At 36.8% G+C, this 20,198-nt stretch overlaps 2 protein-coding genes across 5 annotated transcripts in view; both read left to right on the top strand.

Moving 5' to 3' along the window:
- SORBS2 (sorbin and SH3 domain containing 2) overlaps positions 1 to 20,198 on the top strand; it is a 144,930-nt gene that overhangs the window by 115,788 nt on the left and 8,944 nt on the right. For 2 of the 4 annotated variants that reach the window (XM_065736941.1, XM_065736942.1), the window contains 5 exons: positions 5,254 to 5,342; positions 6,925 to 6,971; positions 8,309 to 8,423; positions 8,521 to 8,649; positions 10,397 to 10,600. In XM_065736941.1, coding sequence (XP_065593013.1) covers positions 5,254 to 5,342; positions 6,925 to 6,971; positions 8,309 to 8,423; positions 8,521 to 8,649; positions 10,397 to 10,600 — 584 coding nt within the window. Of the gene's footprint in view, positions 1 to 896; positions 2,475 to 5,253; positions 5,343 to 6,924; positions 6,972 to 8,308; positions 8,424 to 8,520; positions 8,650 to 10,396; positions 10,601 to 20,198 lie in introns of all 4 variants that reach the window. The other 2 variants (XM_065736943.1, XM_065736946.1) reach the window with 2 other exon arrangements.
- LOC136048992 (uncharacterized) lies at positions 12,879 to 15,420 on the top strand. Its single transcript, XM_065736967.1, has one exon. It carries the CDS (start codon positions 14,137 to 14,139, stop codon positions 14,953 to 14,955), a length of 819 nt encoding a protein of 272 aa, XP_065593039.1. The 5' UTR covers positions 12,879 to 14,136; the 3' UTR covers positions 14,956 to 15,420.

Genomic DNA, 20,198 nt, shown 5'->3' with positions numbered 1-20,198 from the left:
CCTGCAACCATTTCTGAAAGTTCAGCTCAAATATGAGACCAGAATGCCAAATTTGTCCCATAGTAACTTCTGTAAACTGCCTGGATATTAATCAGATCAAAAACTCTGTACAGCTTTCAGAATACACAGGTGTAAAAGACAGTATTTGAAATACAGTTAAGAATGTAAAATGGAATATATTTTTTAATTTCTTATTAAGTATTAAGAAATTAATTTTAAATTAAAAATTTTAAATTAAGAAATTTAAATTAACTAAGAGATATAAATTTTGTCCATATTTTACATTTTCTGTAGTTATCATTCAATTTAAGTTCCACGGGGTGGGGGGGAAATCTATTTAAACATAATAAAATAATATATATTATTTTATATATAATAAAAAATAATATATATATATAAATATAATAAATATAATATATAATAAATAATAAATATTGTCTTCACTCCAGGGATAAAAAAGTCAGTCTCTCTCCAAATTCAATTTATCTCAAGGTTATAATTTTGCAGTCTAGATTTGTAGTATGTCTTCATCTTTATATTCTTTTCAGCTTGTACTGTTTTTTAACCTGCTTCATCATCAGTACTGGTACTTGTTTTCTTATACAGTTTTGTTTTTGTTTGGGGGGAGGACATCACCACAATTCTTGAGGAATTTCAATTTTTTTTGGTTGTTCAAATTATCATAAGTGCATTATTAAAACTGGAAAACAGCTTATTAGCTCTGCAGTCCTGGTCTGTAGAAACATATGTACTGATCTAAGCTGACAGAATAGATGAACTAATGGCTGTCTCTTTTCTAGTCTTTCTAATACTTACTGATATTAATTCCTACTTTCTGAATCTTTTAATTTCTGGCAATGTCTCTCTTTTATCATGCTGCTCTATGGATTATAAAGGTGGGGATATTAGCAAAGTACACCCATCCCTCCTCAGTTATTCAGTGCACAACCACAACACCTCAAATGAATTAGATTACTGTAGCACATACGGACAACATTTAGCTGTTCCTAATGATTCAAGAAGGGCAATCAGCTACAAGAATGGCTGGCAAATGACTCGTCAAAATGCAGAAGTCTGGAGCAGCACAGAAGAAACAACTTCCCCAAAGAGAAAATCCCGTAGCTGCGATGATCTTTTAACAGATGATCGGGATAGCTTTCCCGATGCACAGGCCAAGTCTGAAAGCATGGGTTCTCTTTTGTGTGAGGAGGATGCCAAAGAGGTTTGCTCAATGAGCTGGGCATCCCCATATGCTCCCGAGGGCCGTGGTAATGGTGGTAGGGCAAGAGTTCGTCACAGATCTGCACATGATGCCCCTGGTTTCCTTAAAATGTACAAAAAGATGCATCGTATCAATCGCAAGGACTTGATGAACTCTGAGGTGATTTGTTCTGTAAAGTCCAGAATACTGCAGTATGAAAAAGAACAGCATAAAGGTATTCTTCAGGGCTGGAGAGAGTCTTCTACTGAAGAGGTGCCCAGAGACATGGTGCCAACCAGAATATCGGAATTTGAAAAACTAATTCAGAAGTCAAAGTCAATGCCAAATCTAGGTGATGAAATGTTGTCAACCATTACACTAGAGCCTCCTAAAAATGGTTTATGTTCACAGCGGCGATTTTCTATTGAGTCCCTGCTGGAGGAAGAAAATCAAGTCATACATCCCTCTCAGGTACAACGGAGCTACAAGTCTAAAACCCTGGTGCCAATTCATATTGAAGTGACCAGTGATGAGCCACAGCGGTCACATATGGATTTATCAGACAGTGATCAAGATGGAGTGATTTCTGACCTCAGTGATTTTATCCATATGGAGGGGTCATCCTTTTGTAGTGAAAGTGACTTTGATCACTATTCCTTCACATCATCTGAAAGCTTTTATGGATCAGGCCATCACCACCACCACCACCACCACCACCACCGGCATCTCATCAGCTCCTGCAAAGGGAGATGCCCAGCGTCCTACACCCGCTTCACCACCATGCTGAAACATGAAAGGGCTAAACAAGAACCTGCTGAAGATACAAGGAGACAGGAGGCAGAATCTGGCCTCTCCAAGATAGCATTCCTAGTCAGTCCAGTGCCTTTCCGAAGGAAAAAAAGTGCAGCCCCTAAAAAACAAACTGAAAAGACAAAAAGGAAGTCATCTGTATTTGAAGCGCTAGATTCTGCACTTAAAGACATCTGTGACCAAATTAAAGCTGAAAAAAGAAGAGGAAGCTTGCCTGACAACAGTATATTACACAGACTTATTACTGAGCTGCTTCCAGACATTCCAGAAAGGAATTCATCTCTTACAGCTCTGAAAAAGAGTCCCATGCACCAGCCTTTTCATCCACTGCCTCAAGATGGTGCTACTCATTGCCCACTTTACCAGAATGATTGTGGAAGATTACCTCTTAGTGCCTCTCTTCAAGACATGGACACAACTAACAACAACAACCAAGAAAATGATAGTGCACTGTGTTTCCAAGGTGGATTCACTTTCTTCCTCTATCCTTGTGATTTATTCCCTGTATTTCCCACCCTTTCTCATTCCATTTTTATTTGTGTAGTTTATAAGAACGTTTCATCCCACAAAACTCATAATGCAGGACGACTGTTATTTTTACATCATCACAAAGCTAGAAAAATTTGTTGTCTATTCACAAAATGAAGTAATCTGGTCAATTGGATAAATGGTGCATTTCAACTACTGAATAATTAGTGCTGTCAATAATAATGGTGTTACTAACTTAAGTGTTTTTTTTTTCCTAAAACAAACAAACAAACAAAAAAACAACAACAGTGGATGGATGCATCATAAGATACTGGTCAAATGGAAAATAATATACAAGAAGCTTTCCCTTGCACATACTTTTTGGTTTAAATATTCACCAAAATCATGTAACAAAGCTGTATAGGCATGTAGTTGATAGAATGCTCTTAACTCAGCCAGTGTAATAGAAAGTTGTTTCTGTTTTTTCACAAAAATACATTGATTCCATTGCTTCATACTGCTTTTTGTGAATAGACCTGGAAGTTATTTTAGGACGTTTTCATTTTTTCTGTTCAAATGGTTTCCAATCTCTGTGGCAGAAAAGCTAATTATTCTTGTCACATTTTAATGTACCTATGAAGTTTTCAGAAATACCTTATCATAGAAGAGAAACTCTCAATTATCAAATCTTTAAAGATAAGATGACCTTGAGCAAATAATGTGTAATCAATATTGTACAGATATTCTTTCATCTATCTGTGACTTCAAGAATAGCCATTAACTTCTCACAGATGCTCCCTCCTGCAGGGCTGTATGTGTGGAAGTGAAATTATTTATTACAGAAATGCTATCGCTTAAAGAATACATGACAGACCTTCAAAAGATATTCATCTAAACTATTTAGGATGCATTTGTGAACTCTTACTATGACTCTAGTTTGGTTCTTTTAATATTGCAAAGTTAAATTTAAAAAAAGCTCAAATAATATTTTAAGAAAAAGAGAAGCAGAGCAATAAAGAACTGACAACAACTTTCAAACCAGATCAGTGAAACAGACTTAAAAAAAAAAAAAGTTATACTCAGCCTGACAGTTTCATTAATCTTGCCTCTTTTTCTCTAATATTTGCAATTCCCACAATAGTAAATACTTATTTCAAGACAAATCAGAATTTAATTTATTACTGTGATTTCTTAACAAGTTAAACAAAGTTCTCCATTCTCAAAATGTATGTTTTGTGTTTTTATTTTTTTTCCAAAAAGCTTTTAAATAGTCACAGTTGAGGCCTGCTCATGATTTACTCTGACAGGTAGTAGTACACAGAGAAGTTCAAGTTGTTGTAAGTCTTCTGTGTACGGAATGGCACAAACAAGCTCAATGTGGCTATTGTTTTCACCTCCACCCCTTTTTTTTTTTTTTTTAGGTCTGTTAATGCTTGGGAAGGTGCAAAGCACAGCATGTTAGGGCTACAGCAGCAGGTTCTATGAAGCATACTGCTTCTTTCTAGCTCACCTGTGTGGATCCAAGGCAAGTAGAAACTAGGGAAAGTGCTAGAGCCAATTTTTGATGGCAGCTACACATAGTCCAACACCAGGAATCGTACTCCTTGAAACTAATTTTCCAGTCCTTAGGTGTAGGAAAATCCATAGCACAGAGTAAACATAGATTCTTCATGGCTTCTGTGACAACAAGGGAAAAGTATAAAGAGAGCAGTCCACAATTGGAACTATGATAAACTTTCTGGGGATGACATCCTTGTATCAAACAACTTAAGTGATGCGGTTAAATAATTTTTGCCCCTGCTGTATTTATCAATAGCCTGAAGTCCTCATGGCTTACCCAACAGCCTACTAAGGTCTCTGTTCTGTAAAACTGCAACATAATGCAGTAGATGATTTTAATTCTATTATTCAACTTGCACTCAGAAATATATATGCTTGGAAAGAATGAACAGATCATGTGAATAAAGTGAAAGGGAGGCAAATATCAGTCAGAAGCCTCCAGCAGACCACATTAGGAGACTACAATTGCTAATAAATCTCAGAAGTCAAGGGACAGTTCACTTCATTCTCTGATCTGAAATAATTCCACTGCACTTTAAATTAGAAAGGCAACTTGCTAAGCTAGAGTGTGCAAAATTTTTCTTTTATTAAAACACAAAAAGAGGCATTTGCCATCCTATAGCCTACCATCCTCTAGTAAACACTGGAAAACTATGCTTTGGAGATGCTGACACAGAGATTGGAGAGTAATCATTTATAATTCCATCTTGATATTATATAAAATAACAAGTTGGTCTAACAAGTGCCACTGGCGAAGTAGAAATGAATCTTAGAACACCTACTGAAGAAAAATTGTTTCCTCTTATTACCTCATTGAAGCATGCTTTAGCCACATTTTGTGCATGTAATTGTGATTATACTGTTGGCATTCAGAAAAGCTTCTCACAACCTGGTGAAGTCTCAGTACTGCTGTCCTGTCTTCCATTTGGTCCAGCAGGGGTGCATCACTCCATACAGTAAGGCATAATTTTGCTCTTCCCATTCTCTGTTACACATTCTTCTGCCGTGGATCAGAGGAAAGCCTTTGCTAGAGAGCTGTTATCTTTGTTTCTTTAAAGTTTAACTTTAACCATAATACAACATGCTTTTCTTCCGATTGAATGTGAAACTATAGATTCAGTATCTCTTCATCCCTTTAAATGATACCAAGCAGTATACCAGATTTTAACGTGCTTATTTTACCACAGTTTCACATAATGATATTCTGTTTTCAGTAGACCAGGAATCTCCTGGAAACTATTCTGCTTTCACTGATGTGGGACGATGTACTCCAAGGGACAGAAGAGGAACTGCAGACAAAGAGGTAGCAAACCAAATATAAATAATGCAGCACTATCCATATGGAAATAGTAATGTTTCTGAGACAAGATTTTTGTTGGTTAGATGACAACGTTATGATAGAGATGAAAGGAAGCATCACTCATCACCATGGTATTTAGACAGGACAGCATTCTTCTTTGTCATTAAAGAGACAGATACTTAAAGAATATCAAAGATTCTAAGACAAGCTGCATCTTCTACATGCATTTAAACAGACATGGACATTAGCTGGAGTAAATGTCTGGTGGATAGCAGATGTGAGTGGGGGAGAGGTTCTTTTGTGATTATATACCAATTGCTTATTTTAATGCTTTGGCAGAGGAAATGAAAGCAGGCATACAACCTCTAAAGGAAGTAACAAACTATCACTTGAAATATGCTTAATACAGTGATAATGTTCAATTTTTTGTGTATTTTTAGTTCTAGAACTTGAAGCACTCTACAAGCAGGCTTCAGGGATTTTATGCAGTCATAAAGTAACTATATTTATATTAACTAGCATCTGTACACAGGAGGTTATTAAAATCAATGGAAAATGTTAACGCAGCATTCTCAGTATTCTCTTGAGTTACCATTATTTTGTGCAATAGCAGTATCTTAATTGTTATCGTAATTTAGGAGCTGAGAGTAGGCAAGTGAACAATCTGAAAAGGAAACACTCTTTGCATTTAATAATTTATAAACTAATGTAAGTTTTTTCCTCTAGGCTATCTGGCTTGTTAAATGGCAGTAGAGCTTAGAACTTCAGTTCCACTTACACCCCAATGTCATGGCTACACTGCTGCAATTCAATTAAGAGTCTAATTACAATGAAGACTGCTTGTTACAAAATAATGGTTAAAATAAGTTTCAGGAGGTGTACTGTACATTTCTTTTAAAGAATTCTGGGTTTCCATATGAAAAGATGTTCAGTACATAAGAATGGCTTGTAGTGTATGACTGCTATAATTTAAAGAGATGAGAAGACAAAAAGACCTATATTTTTAGTCTATTTTGTACATTTTGCATTTAGGCAGCCCCACTGCTCTTTTAATATTATTGCCATTCTTTCATTCTTTGCTTTATTAGTTACAGTACTAAAAAAAAAAAAAAAAAAAAGAATAAAACCCAAGAAGAAAACAAGCAAAATCAGTGAAGAATAAATAAAAAAACAATGAAAAGGACATCCTCGCTCATCCAAAAAAACAATTTTAATAACAGCAGAAAAGAGAAAAAATACTTTGTATTTAGGCCATCATATTTGAAGGAGTGCTGTAATGAAGTATTGCATCAGTATCCAAAAATGTAATTTGACAGAATCCCTTTAATAACTTTGGGGACTGTTTTTAGTAAAATAGTGCTCTGAGTACGTGCTGGTTCTATTTTTAAAGCACTGTCCCAAATACCTAACAACCTCATACAAGTAAGTTGCATATTTAATTACCCAAATAGAGCCTTACTGTAAGAACCACTGTAAAGTACATGCACTTTTTATTTCAGATCCTGGTCATCCTTTTAAAAGCTAAAAATTGTTTGCTGCATAGTAATAGTACCTGAATGTGTTAATCATTTTGCCTACTTTTCAGAAACTGCCAGCTAGAGCTGTATATGACTTTAAAGCTCAAACTTCTAAGTAAGTACTAGACCTTTGTTCATTTAAGTATTCATAGTCAAGAAAAATCTTTCTAGCACTTGACACAGCTACCTGCTGTTAAAGCCCGTTTCTACTGCCAAAAGCCATGAAATCAAAGGATCCTGCTTGCTGCCACAACAGCCTCTGCATTACCGTGCTGTGTGAGAAGCTTTGTAATTAAAATGTCTTAAATTACTTTATTTTCTACTGTATGTACTTGACATGTGAGTGGCTCTGCATCTTCACCTTTCCACAGTGAGTCCTCAGGGCTGCCCGCTGAATGCTCTTTGCTGTAAATCACAGTCGGGTTACACAGCGTAGCATGCTTAGTGTGGTGTCATAGATAGATTGCTTTCTCACCAAAATTCTGTATAGTGCTTCAGAATCTTATGTCTTGTCTTACCACAGATTTTCTGCAGGATGTAACATCCCATACCAAGTCAAACTACAGTGATCCATCAGAAAATAAATAAACAAATTCAGAAAACACTATTCTTGGATATGAGGGAGTCAGAGGAGAACATCATATTTTATTACTGCTGTCACCCTGGTGATCCAGGGTGCTCAAGCATTCTTTAGATGTGGTACAACATTGTTGCTAATATTGTGTTAGCTGTATCTGGTATAAAACTGACAACTTGAATTATCAGAACAGCAGATTAGGTCCTGAAAAAAAAAAACAACAAACAAACAAACAAAAAAAAAAACAAAAAACAGTAGAGCGAATATCATCCACACCAGGTACTGAAAATGTTCTTAATGATTGTGATAATTCCCTTTTTCAGTGTCCAACATTAAGCATATTACAGGCTTTGATTATCAGAAATGGTGAGAATGTAATAATGCTTCTGATCAGCTTGGTCCCAGAAGAAAATCAGGGAGCATGGAAGCACTCCAAGTTATGCTGCTGCACCAGGGTAGTAATTGGCCACAGATGCATGCAATGCATTTAGTAGCTTTCCCTTCCTGTTTGTCAAGAACACCAAGTATATCTCAGATACCTGTCATAACACCAGCATCTAAACAGAGGATCCCAAAGTGTCTGCTTGTCTGCAGATACTATACCGGTTGCTCTGATAATAAATAAAAATACTTTCTTGGAGTAAAAATTAGGCCTATATGACTTAATGATAGTATCCAGTATTCATAAATGTGAATTGTTTTGTTCAATAGGGTATAATTAGCTGGTAACTATACCATAGCTATGATGTCTTTTCTCCTGATGTTAAGTTGCTACACTTTGTTTCAGTTCTGAACTTAAAAACTGCAGGAGCTATGCAGGTAGAGGAGTTCAAATGTAAAGCTATAAACACCTGATTTAAATGAATCTGTTACAGAGAGCTGTCCTTTAAGAAAGGAGATACTGTCTATATCCTCAGGAAAATTGATCAAAACTGGTTTGAGGGTGAGCACCATGGAAGAGTTGGAATATTCCCAATTTCTTATGTTGAGGTTTGTTCTTTGTTTTAATTTCTTGAATTATTCCGGGTAACAGATCCACAAGCTGAATGCAAATGATTAAAATCTGTTGGTATTTTTTTTTTCCTAGAAGCTTTCTCCTCCAGAAAAAGCACAGCCTGCCAGGCCACCTCCTCCTGCACAGATTGGAGAGATTGGAGAAGCTATTGCCAAATATAATTTCAGTGCTGACACAAATGTGGAGTTATCACTTAGAAAGGTACAGCTTAGAACTATCTTTATCAAAATTATGTTATGATGTCTACTGCTAACCAGAATTAATATATATGTAAATACAGTGCTTTGGTACTAATTTCGCTATGCACAAAGCAATATAATGGTAGGAAGCTGCTGACATAAGCTCATTAGCTTGCATTCTTTCCCAGCTGCCTGCAAACAGTTTAAATATTTTGTGTACATAAATATAATTACCATATACAAACATCTCCTAACAGGCAACCCCATTTTCTACTTTTCATTTCAATTATCCATTGACTTTTATAGGAATTGTTACTGTCTTCATTATCATGGCAAGGTTTTTATTATAAAAGAAATAAAAAAGCAGGAAATAGAAAACAGTGAAATTCAGACGAAAGACATTTTTGTGAATGTACCAGTTATTGCAGATATTTCATCTTAGTAATAGTCTGCTTGTTCTAACATACTCATGTCACATCTATACACACATCTCGACGTGTATCCTTTATTACACATGATCAAAACAAGTGTTTAATTGCTGGGGTTTGTCCGACTGAGATAGTCTTGTTGTACAGAACTTTATTATAGAAGGTATTACATACTTTGTTATAAGCATTAATGGAAAATTCCACCTCATTTACTTTCTTTTTAAAACGAATTTATGTTCATGGAAGTTATTCAGTGTTTCTTCTGTTGAATAAATCTAAGGATACAGCTTTCTGATGCTGAATCAACACCTGATCTGAAAGTAATGGGTGTTTTTCCACTTGTTTGAGACTGGTAAATTTCAAAGAGATTGTTAAAAAAAAATCAGGAATAGGATCTGAGAACTAGAGGTGGGAGGCAGTTTAATGATTTCTTTTTTTAAAGTTCCCTTTTATGCTGATTGTGGTGGTCCCTATCTTGTCAGCCCGGCTTTGGTTTGTTTTTAAGTTATAATCCCATCCTACTGATGATAATTTTAGGGTACTCCACAAATCTACTACAGAAACTGAAGCACTAAATAAATAAATAAATAACTGATAGGGAAGGGTTTGTTAGAAAAAGACAAGGTAAAAGCACATCATGTAAAACAAAAGAGGGGGAGCTTATTAACTTTCAAAACAGAGAGATATTTGAATATTAAATTGCTGTTTTCCATTCCAGTATCTAGGCTCTCTAAAAACAGTAAGTGAGCCACTGTCTTCTTACACAGATACCTGCTTGTGTAGCATGCTCACTGGGAAACCCATTTATCTCATTTTCCCTTGGAAATAATTTTAACTTTTCATTTCCACTTATTAGAATTTTACTTGATGACAAATAATTAAATCCATGCACGTGCTTTAACTTCTATTATCCTTAGGGAAAATGAGGCATTTAAATTAACACAGTCAGAGGTTATGGATGCTCTCTACCTAGATGTTGGTGACCCTGCCTGTGGCAGGGAGGTTGGAACTTGACAATCACTGGGGTCCCTTCCAATCCAAGCCATTCTATGATTATTCCATATTACACTTGGGGTGTTAGCTAGTAGATTGACCACCAATTTAAACAGGTTATGTTCTATGAAAAGTTTGTGTTAATCCTCCAACCAAAAGAGAGATTTTGCTGAACAGCAAGTGCAGTCTGTAACAATCTTCCTTTTGTTGGAATGGTAGTTGTTTACATGGTTATTATAAACGCCAGGAGAAAGGTAAATGAAGAAAGGTGAACTGCAGGGAAAATAATAGTGTGCATTACTATTTACTACTCATCTGCTGATAACCCATTTTTATAATGCATTCCAGGGAGACAGAGTCATTCTTCTTAAGCGAGTTGATCAAAACTGGTATGAAGGTAAAATACCAGGAACCAACAGACAAGGCATCTTCCCTGTTTCCTATGTAGAAGTTATCAAAAAGAACGCATCAAAAAGTGCTGATGACTACCCTGATCCTCCTATACCCCAAAGCTATTCTAGTGACAGAATACACAATTTAAGTTCAACTAAGGTAAGGATTTTTCTTTTTCAATATCACCCCTGGAGTGGGTTTAGAAGGACTTGTAAATTTTTTTTAACATGATAATAGACCATTTATGCATTCAGTACACTCTCTTTTCTTTCTTACATATGTACTGCAGATATAGAAGTGCATTACTAACTTGTTGTTGCAGTATTTTAATGCCAGCTTTACATTCTGCCAGAATAGTTGCTCAGAAAATAATAAAAACTAAGCCTGGAGTCTAGGACAGAATTTGAGCATCACGGATATGTTTAGCGAATTCTTCATAATGCAATGTGAAGATCTATCTGTCATCATAACAGCAATCCCATAAGCATGCAAAGGGCAAGACAGGGTAGTTGCCAGGACATTGCCAAGAGCAATGCTATGCCTTTCAATGCAAAAGAGAACAGCTAGTGATTCTGTACCATAACCTTCCTCCTTTTGCCACTGACACTCTACAAGGAGGCTGTTAGTTGAAGAGCAGTTCCTTATAGTAGTATGACAACAGTGACAGCATTGTATCATTCAGTAGCAATGCAAATGTCATCACATTGTCAATGTTTGGATTCATACCCTCAAAGCTGTGATTTCTCACACCAAACGTCATAGTTCCTGAATTATTTTCCTTCTGCTTCATAACTACCACAAATCACATTACAAAAAAAAGATTCCTGTATTTATTCCAGTTTATCATTCACTTTGAATATTTTACTGTATCCTGTTGAGAGAGAGAATCAGGAAAGCTTCTGTATGCAATCTGTAATTAGCATTAAGGTATTATCAATCAATGATTTTGAATGCTAAAGATGGAATCCTTTCCAAATCTTCTTCTTTATCATTGTTGATCTCTTCACCATGGGCAGTAGGTTTTGTGTGAAATTTATAAAGCTCCTATCCTGCTATTTGTCTATTTGTTTCATATGGTTTTCCCATTTTCTACTTTAATTTATTTGAATACTGGTGCTTATTTAGATGCTTCAGCTCTGGGATAAGTTCCATATTTATTTACAGCTTTTGGGACAGTCAGTTATAGCCAACAGTGGTCTCTGACAATACTGTTTATGGCTAAGCAATATTAGTTGTTTTATAGTATTTGTTCACAGAGAAAAACTAGGTTCCTCGCTCTTCTGTTCCAACAAAAATGTTGGATCAAAATAGCATCAAGTTCTTTATCCCCAGACTGAGGCATTCACTAATTACAGCTCTTTCTCATTACAGTAATCCAAAGGTAATTTAAGAGCATGAGGTAACTTAGGTGCTGCACGCAGCAGAACTGTCTGTTATTTGGAGACACCACTCTCCCCACTTTCTGTGCATTTCCTGCAGCTAAAGCTGTTTTTTGTTTAACACCCATAACCCTGTCAGTGATTCCTTCCTGAGCACAGGCAATGCTTCGGAGTATTTACATTCAGGTTAAAAAAAAACAAAAAACGCATGCACGTTAAAAATTAGCCTGTAATTTCTTACCTTTATGAACAATTTAGATTCTTCTGAAGAAGTTGAAAAGCCTAGGCTTTGGGGAGCCTTCATGTTCCTCCTGTATGGAAAACAATTCTAAAAACTTAATCAACATACCTGAACTGCAGAGCTATTGGTGGCTGCTCCTTTTCTAAAGCTGCTGCGGTCAAGCATTTTGAGTGAGCAGGTGCAGAACACCCAGATATGCTACATGCTTCTCCTGTATTCCGCCAGTGTTTGATACAGGGAGGTAACAAGGGCCAGATTTGCCCTCTCTTTGCAAGCGAGGATGGGAGGAACTCAAATCTTTCTTACTACTGTCACCAGCATCACAGCAGGTGTGCATTTTCCCCATTGCGTATGTTTCAGAAGGTGAAAATATTGAAGAGACATCAGACTAAAAATCTGGCCTGCCACTTCTATTAAGTAACAGGATTAGTTTTCAAGAGAAGGTGAGGTGAATTAGCCTTGGTAAACTTTTGTAATCATCTGGTTCTAGTCCAAAGGAAAGAAAAAAAAAAAACCAAGGACATTCTTAAACAGACATGTTTTTTTTTTCCAACTGTATTCAGAATGCCATATATGAAGCTGTCTTGTTCCTGACTACCTAGGAGCACTTCAGCAGGCCTGAAGGCTTCTGGAGTTTATCACAAGTACTGATGCTACTATTACTATTCCTATTCCTTCAGAGGATTTTAGCATGTAACTTGTTCTATGACTCCCCATAGCTAGGGAAATTGTTCTAAACTTCTTTGGCCTAATGGCAATAAAAATAAATAAGGAGAACAACGCTTGTTATTATTATTATTCATATTAACTGCCTAGAGCATCTGTATCTTTAGTTCTAGTGGAGCATATAGCCATAGGAGACTAAAAGTGGCAATGTCTCCTGGGCCATAAACCACAGGTAAGAAGCCCTTTTCCAAGAGTAAAGATGACTGAAAGAGATGGACTGCTATTAGTAACAGCGCAGTTACATTTTAGCAGATTACACTATCAGTTTGGAGACTCTATGCTCTGGTACAGAAGATCCTGTAACAAAGGTTTTTCTAACTTTAAAATAAAGCTAATTGCCTCAAGAAAATTCCAGTGGATGGTAAGTAAGTTAACATTTCTATTCTGCTATGTTAATTTGGCCTTGTGAAATTATTTTCATATTCTAGATTAATACTTTAAGTTGTCCAGATAACCTAAAGAGAGATGCATCTAATCGTTCTGGATAATTCTAATAATGTCAAAACATTTTTAATTAACTTTTAATTAATTTTGAGGATTAATAGTTACAAAAATGCATCTTTCAGTATTTACTGAAGCAATGGATATCTACTGATGCTGTGTACGTATGACTCACCACTCTCATTCTTACAAAAGGACGTTTCTTTTACCAGAAGGATACTTCAATCAATATTATGTAATGGTACTCAAAATATACTGCTGTATACCGTGCTGTCACTATTTTAAAGCTTTGTCGTTGTCTGCCTACATTCAGTTAGAATTGAGTGTACCTTTCATGAATGTCGATGTCATTTTAAACTGGTAGGGCTACATTCAAAGAAAAATACCTATGCCTTAATAAAAGTATGCTATGTATTTAAGATGTTTCTTAAGCATATACTGAGAAGTACAAATATTAACATTAGGATCATTAGAAATCACCTCAGATGTTAGAGTTTAACTGAATGACACCAGAAGTGTACTTTTTGACAACCCTACATTCAAAATAGTGGTAATGGTTTGGGGAAAAAAAGAAAAACATTAATTTTAATTGTATGATTTAATAACCTATGACAGGCTCACTAACAGAAAGCCATAAATAACATAACTTCAGCAGATCAAATGCAGGTCGCCCTCATGAATGTAATGATCCAGATTTGTCTTGATGTTTGACATTTAAGCCAAGGCCAGAACCTGATACAGCTTCATTTTTCAAATGTCTTTTCGGCTGTTCTGATTCATGTACTAATGATTTCAGACACCCGTGCTCACTGAAATGATACCCTCTAATCCAGATGATGGCACAGACATTTGTCTTTCCTGTCTACTCATATCCCAGCTCTCTATCGTGCTTATTTAATTAAATTCCCATGTTTTTTCTTATTTTGAAGTTGCCTTTCCAAGCACTATCCCCACCTCCCCGATACCATTTCTCCTCTTGGTCAACCAATGACCGAAAGACACTGCAGGATGCCACTAGTGACTCATTTTCCAAGACGGATGGTTTTTCACCTTCAAGCTTATGTATCTTACCTACTCCACAACTTCCAGACAGTTTTCTTTCTGACTTAGGAGAACTCAGTTCTTTGGCACTAACATCCTCCCAATCTTCAGTAATCTCCTCAACTAGTAGCATTCACCAAGTTAAGGTGAATGATTTTATTCCAAATACAGATGTCTCTCCCAGCTCTACTACAGCTCTTCCACAGTCTTTTCTTGTATCTGCCTCCATCTCACCTGCAGCCAGTTCATCTCATGACATAAAGCATACGCATAAAAACAATACTGAACTAAGAAAAGACAAAGACTTGAGAGATGTACTTGGCTCTCCAGTTCTCAAGGTACCTAGAGAATTGCCAGGTACTACCACAGAAGGTGAACATGTTGCCTCTACCTGTAACATCCCTTTGCCACAAAAAGGTAGCTCCGTTTCCACCATGCTAGATGAAAGTGCTCAAAATGGAGAGGAAGTCTGTACAACAGCTCTGTCAAATGACCTAGGAGATCAGCCAGAACCTCAAGAATCAGACTTCTACAGAGAATCAGAAGACACAACAGAAGAACTGATAAAACTCTATATAGAGGAGGATCTGACACCTGACAATTTAGAATTTCCTATAGGAAGTAGAGGAGATTCCATAGTATGTTGTGAAGGACACGCCTCACCGAATATCAATAAGGTATTTTAATTTCTAAAACTTGTGGCTTCTGTGTTCAGATAGGTAACTCAGTATAATTTTTCTCTGCCTTTTCTTGCATTTGTGTTTTTGTATTGTGTGCGGGCACAGTTTTATTCTGTGGCATTGAATAAAAATTGCCAGTTAAGGCACAGCCCCTCCTCAGAAGCAGGTGGTGACACCACTGTAAGTTCTATGGTGTCTCAGTCCTGCTTCTCCTCTCCCTTCTGTCATCATTGGCTTCTATCAGCTTCCAAAAAAAGCAAGGGAGTCATTCTCCTCACTGTCCCACAGTGTGCCACCCTTCTGAGCACCAGACCCCAGAAATGTCATCAGTAGAATTCAGAGGGAAGGATGAGTCTCCTGTGGAGACTCAGGCGTTTGTAACTCACACGTGTCACTTCACCAGCTGATATATTTATAATAGACTGTTACTAGAATGTGACTAGTAACAGATCAGATTATGTTTGGCAGTTAAACGTACAGCCTGCCCTCGTTCTTCTCTGGGACAGTGCAACAATGATCTATCTCATGTTCACATCTCCAATATGTGCTAGCCATCAAATGACTTGATATTGCTATGCAGTTTGTGTGGTTTCCACCCAAATTTTTAGAACAAAATTTCCCTGTCCAGCACTTATTTTCCAAAGCATTTGTTTTATGCGCTTGCATGAGACACTCTAAGCAACTTCCTGAACAGACTCGCTCTTGAAATGTTTTAGGTGAAATGTAAAACTAATTAATTAGAAAATTTTGCAGACTTTATTTGCCCTTACTTGACCTGAACAACATGGAAGAAAGTAGTAAGAATAAAGGTGAAATCGACTGCCAAAAATAGCACTTTGTTTTAATTTTTGAGAGAAGAATTTTCTCCCATAGTTGACTGACAAATAATAATTAGCATCCTATTTCTGACTGTCCGTGTTTGTTACGTGACTCCTTATTTGGCATTTTACATCCATAACAGCTGTTTGTATAGCATAATTACCTGTAATCTTTTTTAAATGTTTAAGACAGCTCTGCTATCTACGAATACATCAGGAGAGTCTGATACTCCTTTCCACCTTCGTTCAAATCTACCATTTCACTCTGCCAACACATCAGCTTCTCGCTTTGTTCTTACAACATCCCACTCTGCTGCTTCCCTCTCACCTCCTCTCTCTAAACTCTTACATGAGCAGGAGAAAGATTCACTGAAGGTAAAGGTAACTGCTCCTCTCAAGCATGGGTTGTTGAAAATCTTCACTAATATTAAATAACTGCAAGGCTAATACTAAGCATCTATTGTCTCTTTTACTAACATTAAGTAACGTAGCATGTGGAGGATTAAGATAGGCCTTCTTCAAATGAAAAGCAAGGTAAAACAGTAATCTCCAGAATACAATGAAATACATAGCTCTCTCCAAAAGTAATGCTTCCTGTTTATCTCCATGGAAACTACAACAGATACAGAGACATACAATAACACTATTAGATAGAGCAAATTCTCACCGTCAAAACAGAGTCCCATCATTAGCTATGCATTTCTGACAGAGATGAACAAGAACCAGCATGCTGTACTAGTAAAAGTCTGTACCAGTGAAGGAGGATTCGCTGTCACCACTGCTAAAGTACACCACCCGCTGCCTCGGTGTGCTCATATCCACTGTTTGGTCTCCTTAAACATTCATCAAGTACCGATGAATATCAGTGAGTACCATTTTTTCCTGCATGGACAAATTCAGTGCCATACCTTTGGTTTTTACACACATCCATTCTCAGACTGCCCTTCTGCTGCCATCTGTCACACGGCAACAAACTGTAATGGCATATAGGTGGGAAGCTTCAACCTCCACTTCCATACCACCAACATCCACCTCTGACTTCATGGGCCAACATAAGATAATAGAAGAAACATTACTTTTGAAGCTGCCTTACAAGATACTAGTACAGAAGTACTTCCAGAAGGTCATGCCAGGACTTCAGTAAGTCATATTCAAATGAAAGAACAATATCCAAGTACACAGAAATGAAGTAATATTTGTACTAGAAAATGCTTTTTAATTTCAGTCCAAATCCAAGGAGAACAGCTCTAAGTTTCATAGTAAAGCACAACTGCACAGAGTAACATTCTAAATCAATCAATTAGTCAAGGACTAAACAAAGATTATTTCCTCTTCAAGACTACATTTTCTGTCAGCACTGCAATTCTGAGGCAGAAAAAATCAGTTCTGGAAAGCCTACAGCTCTGAACAGATAAATTCCCAGTGCAACTTAGACCCAATGTCAATTTCCAGTGATGACTCCCAGAATCCCCTTATGACAAGGAATAAAAGTCCATGGAATTAAAAGTTTGAGAAATTGTCCTAGGAAAAGCAATCATCTGCTCCATGGAAAAAAAAAATCATTGAAAAAAAACTACCACATCTTAGATTATGTATTAATGGAAAATCTAAGTGTAATCCACTTCTTAAGGTCCGCAAGTTGCATTGTTTTGGTTGTCTTCGCAGATACAAGACTCACAATAATGAGAACTAGGAGGAACAAAACTGAGGAAAAGGCATTAAAAAATTCTAGCTCTTAGTTCTATTTGTAAATTATTGCAGAAAAGAATCTATTAATTACAACATTTCTGAAATGAGACAGATTTCATTCCAGCAGTAGGTAAGTTTGTTTGAGAAGTCAACGGAGACAAAGTTACCAGGACAGCTGCAGTTCAAAAAAAAAAAAAAAAAATTGGGGCTCAGCCATTACTTCCTCCTAGTTAACCTCTAACTTAAGCTTTAGAAAAAAGAACAGACAGTTCCTACCCTCTTCAGTTTGTACATGCCATTCATTATTGAAATCTTACTGCAGCTGCTAAAGCAAAAAAATAAAAATAAAAGAAGGGAGACATTTCCAGCACTCAAGCACTACCAGTGAATTTGTTCAGGGAGTTCTTGAAACTGTATACCTTCATAATGTCTGTTAATGTAAAAATACATCCATATGCATAGATGCATTTGGAATGAGGCTCAACTCTAACACATGACCTGGGATTCTGGACAGTAGAGTACAAGTAGCTATATGGAAGAGAAGCATCGCTTCCCTCCATGATGGTGGGAGGGACATATCTTCCAAAGGAAGATCTCTAAAGACACTTCCAGAGTAGAACTGCTGATGTATTCTTGCCTTCTTGACCTCTGCTGATTTCCCTTTTTTGGTCATTCACCCTACCAACTCCTAAAAGGGGGGCTGCTCTTCTGTCTTACCACTTTCTACTGGCAAACAAACAAACAAAAATACTAAGAAGAGATTTCCACTATATCAGGACTCCACTAGCATCACGTGCTGCTCTACCCACCTGCAGCCTCCAAGGATTCACATGTGCCTCCCATCCTTTTAAGTACTGATTCATGTCAAGTATTCAGCTGACTAATGGCGATGTTAACAAAAGTAGGATTTCTCCTCGAAGTTCCTTCCATGAAGTACATAATTTGCTTTCTAAATGCAAATTTAAGGTCTTGTGCCTGTTTAACAGCAACAAATAACAACGTTTGTCATTTGTATCTCCAAGGTAGAGTTTCTGCTGTCTACTGTTGAATTTTTCCTTGATTGAATGAGCTACTTAAGTAGATTAGAATTCCAACAACTGTTCTTACTCCAAATGCATGCATTATGCTTGAATGATCACTTAACTTCATAAATGCACGTGCCAGAGCAGCAAGCTCTTAAAAACTGAAATACTATCTACTGCCAACACTATTACATGCACCTGTAGCATACTTGCCTTTGGTTACCAAGGAAAGCACGTCCGATCTGCATGTGTGAATGAAGCGGAAAAAATTCCAAGATGCTTCACTTGTAAACACCCAATTGACACATGTTTTGTGGTTTTTCTAGGCTAATTTAAAGAGAGAATTATTTGTTATGAGTAAACCTCCTCGTAGCCCTGTGATGACTAAGAGATCCTGCAGCTCCCCTGTCAGAGGTCACAGCTATTCACACAGGGTATGGTACCAGATGCCCAGTGTGCAGTAACAGCATTTCCATATTAAAGGAGCTCAGTGTCTAGTCTTCAGTATTTCGTTTTTGCCCAAGTGTCTGAATACTTCCAGTATGTTGTGTTTTCTTCCTGTTGTGCTTCCATACTATGTCCGAATAAAGCCAACAGGTTTCCATGTGCCAAACTTGTTATAAATCCATTAGTGTATTGTATCTCAGCAGTACTGCACAGTATTTCCAGTGCTACAAGATGTAAGAGAGCAAAGGTCTGCAAACATAGCCTGATTTTTTGTCCTAAATAACTCCTCTTGTTTAAAAGTACTTCTAGTTTATTAAAATTACAGTTTCCAGAAGTCAAAAATTATGTTACATAGGCTTTGGTGATGCTGAAGTATGGTTAGGTTGTGGTTGGACTCGATGATCTTTAATGTCTTTTTCAACCTGAGTGATTCTATGATTCTATGAACTCTTGATTCTTTTTAGTCCATGTCCTTTTCAAAGTATTTCATCACTACTGTATTGAACTCCCTCAAAACTCTTTATGCAAGCACAGCTGTCCCAGACTCACACTCCTTACCATTTCCCTTCCTAACCATAACATAGCAGCAACATAATCTAACAGTTTTATGTTTCCAGAAAGTTTAGTTTGCATACATCTGGATCAAAAATGTATTTTCAGTTATGAAAAGAACCAAAATTACACAGGACTGAGAATCTATGGGCTATATTTTACCTGTGTTTTTCCTTTAAGGCTAAATTATTTTCTGCATCAATTTCTTAGACACTTGAAAATTATAATGGGATTGCTTTCCACATGGTCACTTCTGATTTGGATCATCTTCTTTCTGGGTATTTCCTTTTCAAATTTTCAATTTAAAATATGCAGGTTAGTTTAATTTTCAGAGTCTTAGCTTTTTGGGAGGACCCTTGTTTGCAGCAAGGCACAAGGATGCAGTACATTCTCCATCTCTGAACAGAGATGATTCAGACCAGGAATCTTATAGCACTGGACTAGCCCCATCTCAGAGAAACTCCATAGTAAAATGAATAATTATATCCACAAAATAAAGAGATCAAGACCTATTTTAATTTTGCTTGTTAATCCAAATAAATTACATGCAATCAGCATTCAAAATGACTGTATTGGTCAATATTTATTGCACTTATGAATTTAATTCCAAATCCACAAGAACACATTTACACATTCAGAATTATACAGAACTATTACTGGCAAGGACACATCAGTCATGCACGAAGGTCAAGTATACCACTAGAAATCCTCTCTTGACTAC

The sequence above is a fragment of the Cyrtonyx montezumae genome, unplaced genomic scaffold, assembly GCF_038088225.1.
Source record: "Cyrtonyx montezumae isolate F1298 unplaced genomic scaffold, pur_monq_1.0 scaffold_2, whole genome shotgun sequence".
In the NCBI taxonomy this organism is placed as follows: Eukaryota; Metazoa; Chordata; class Aves; order Galliformes; family Odontophoridae; genus Cyrtonyx; species Cyrtonyx montezumae.
The sequence above is the reverse complement of the archived record's forward strand: the minus strand, read 5'-3'. Positions and strand labels throughout refer to the sequence as shown.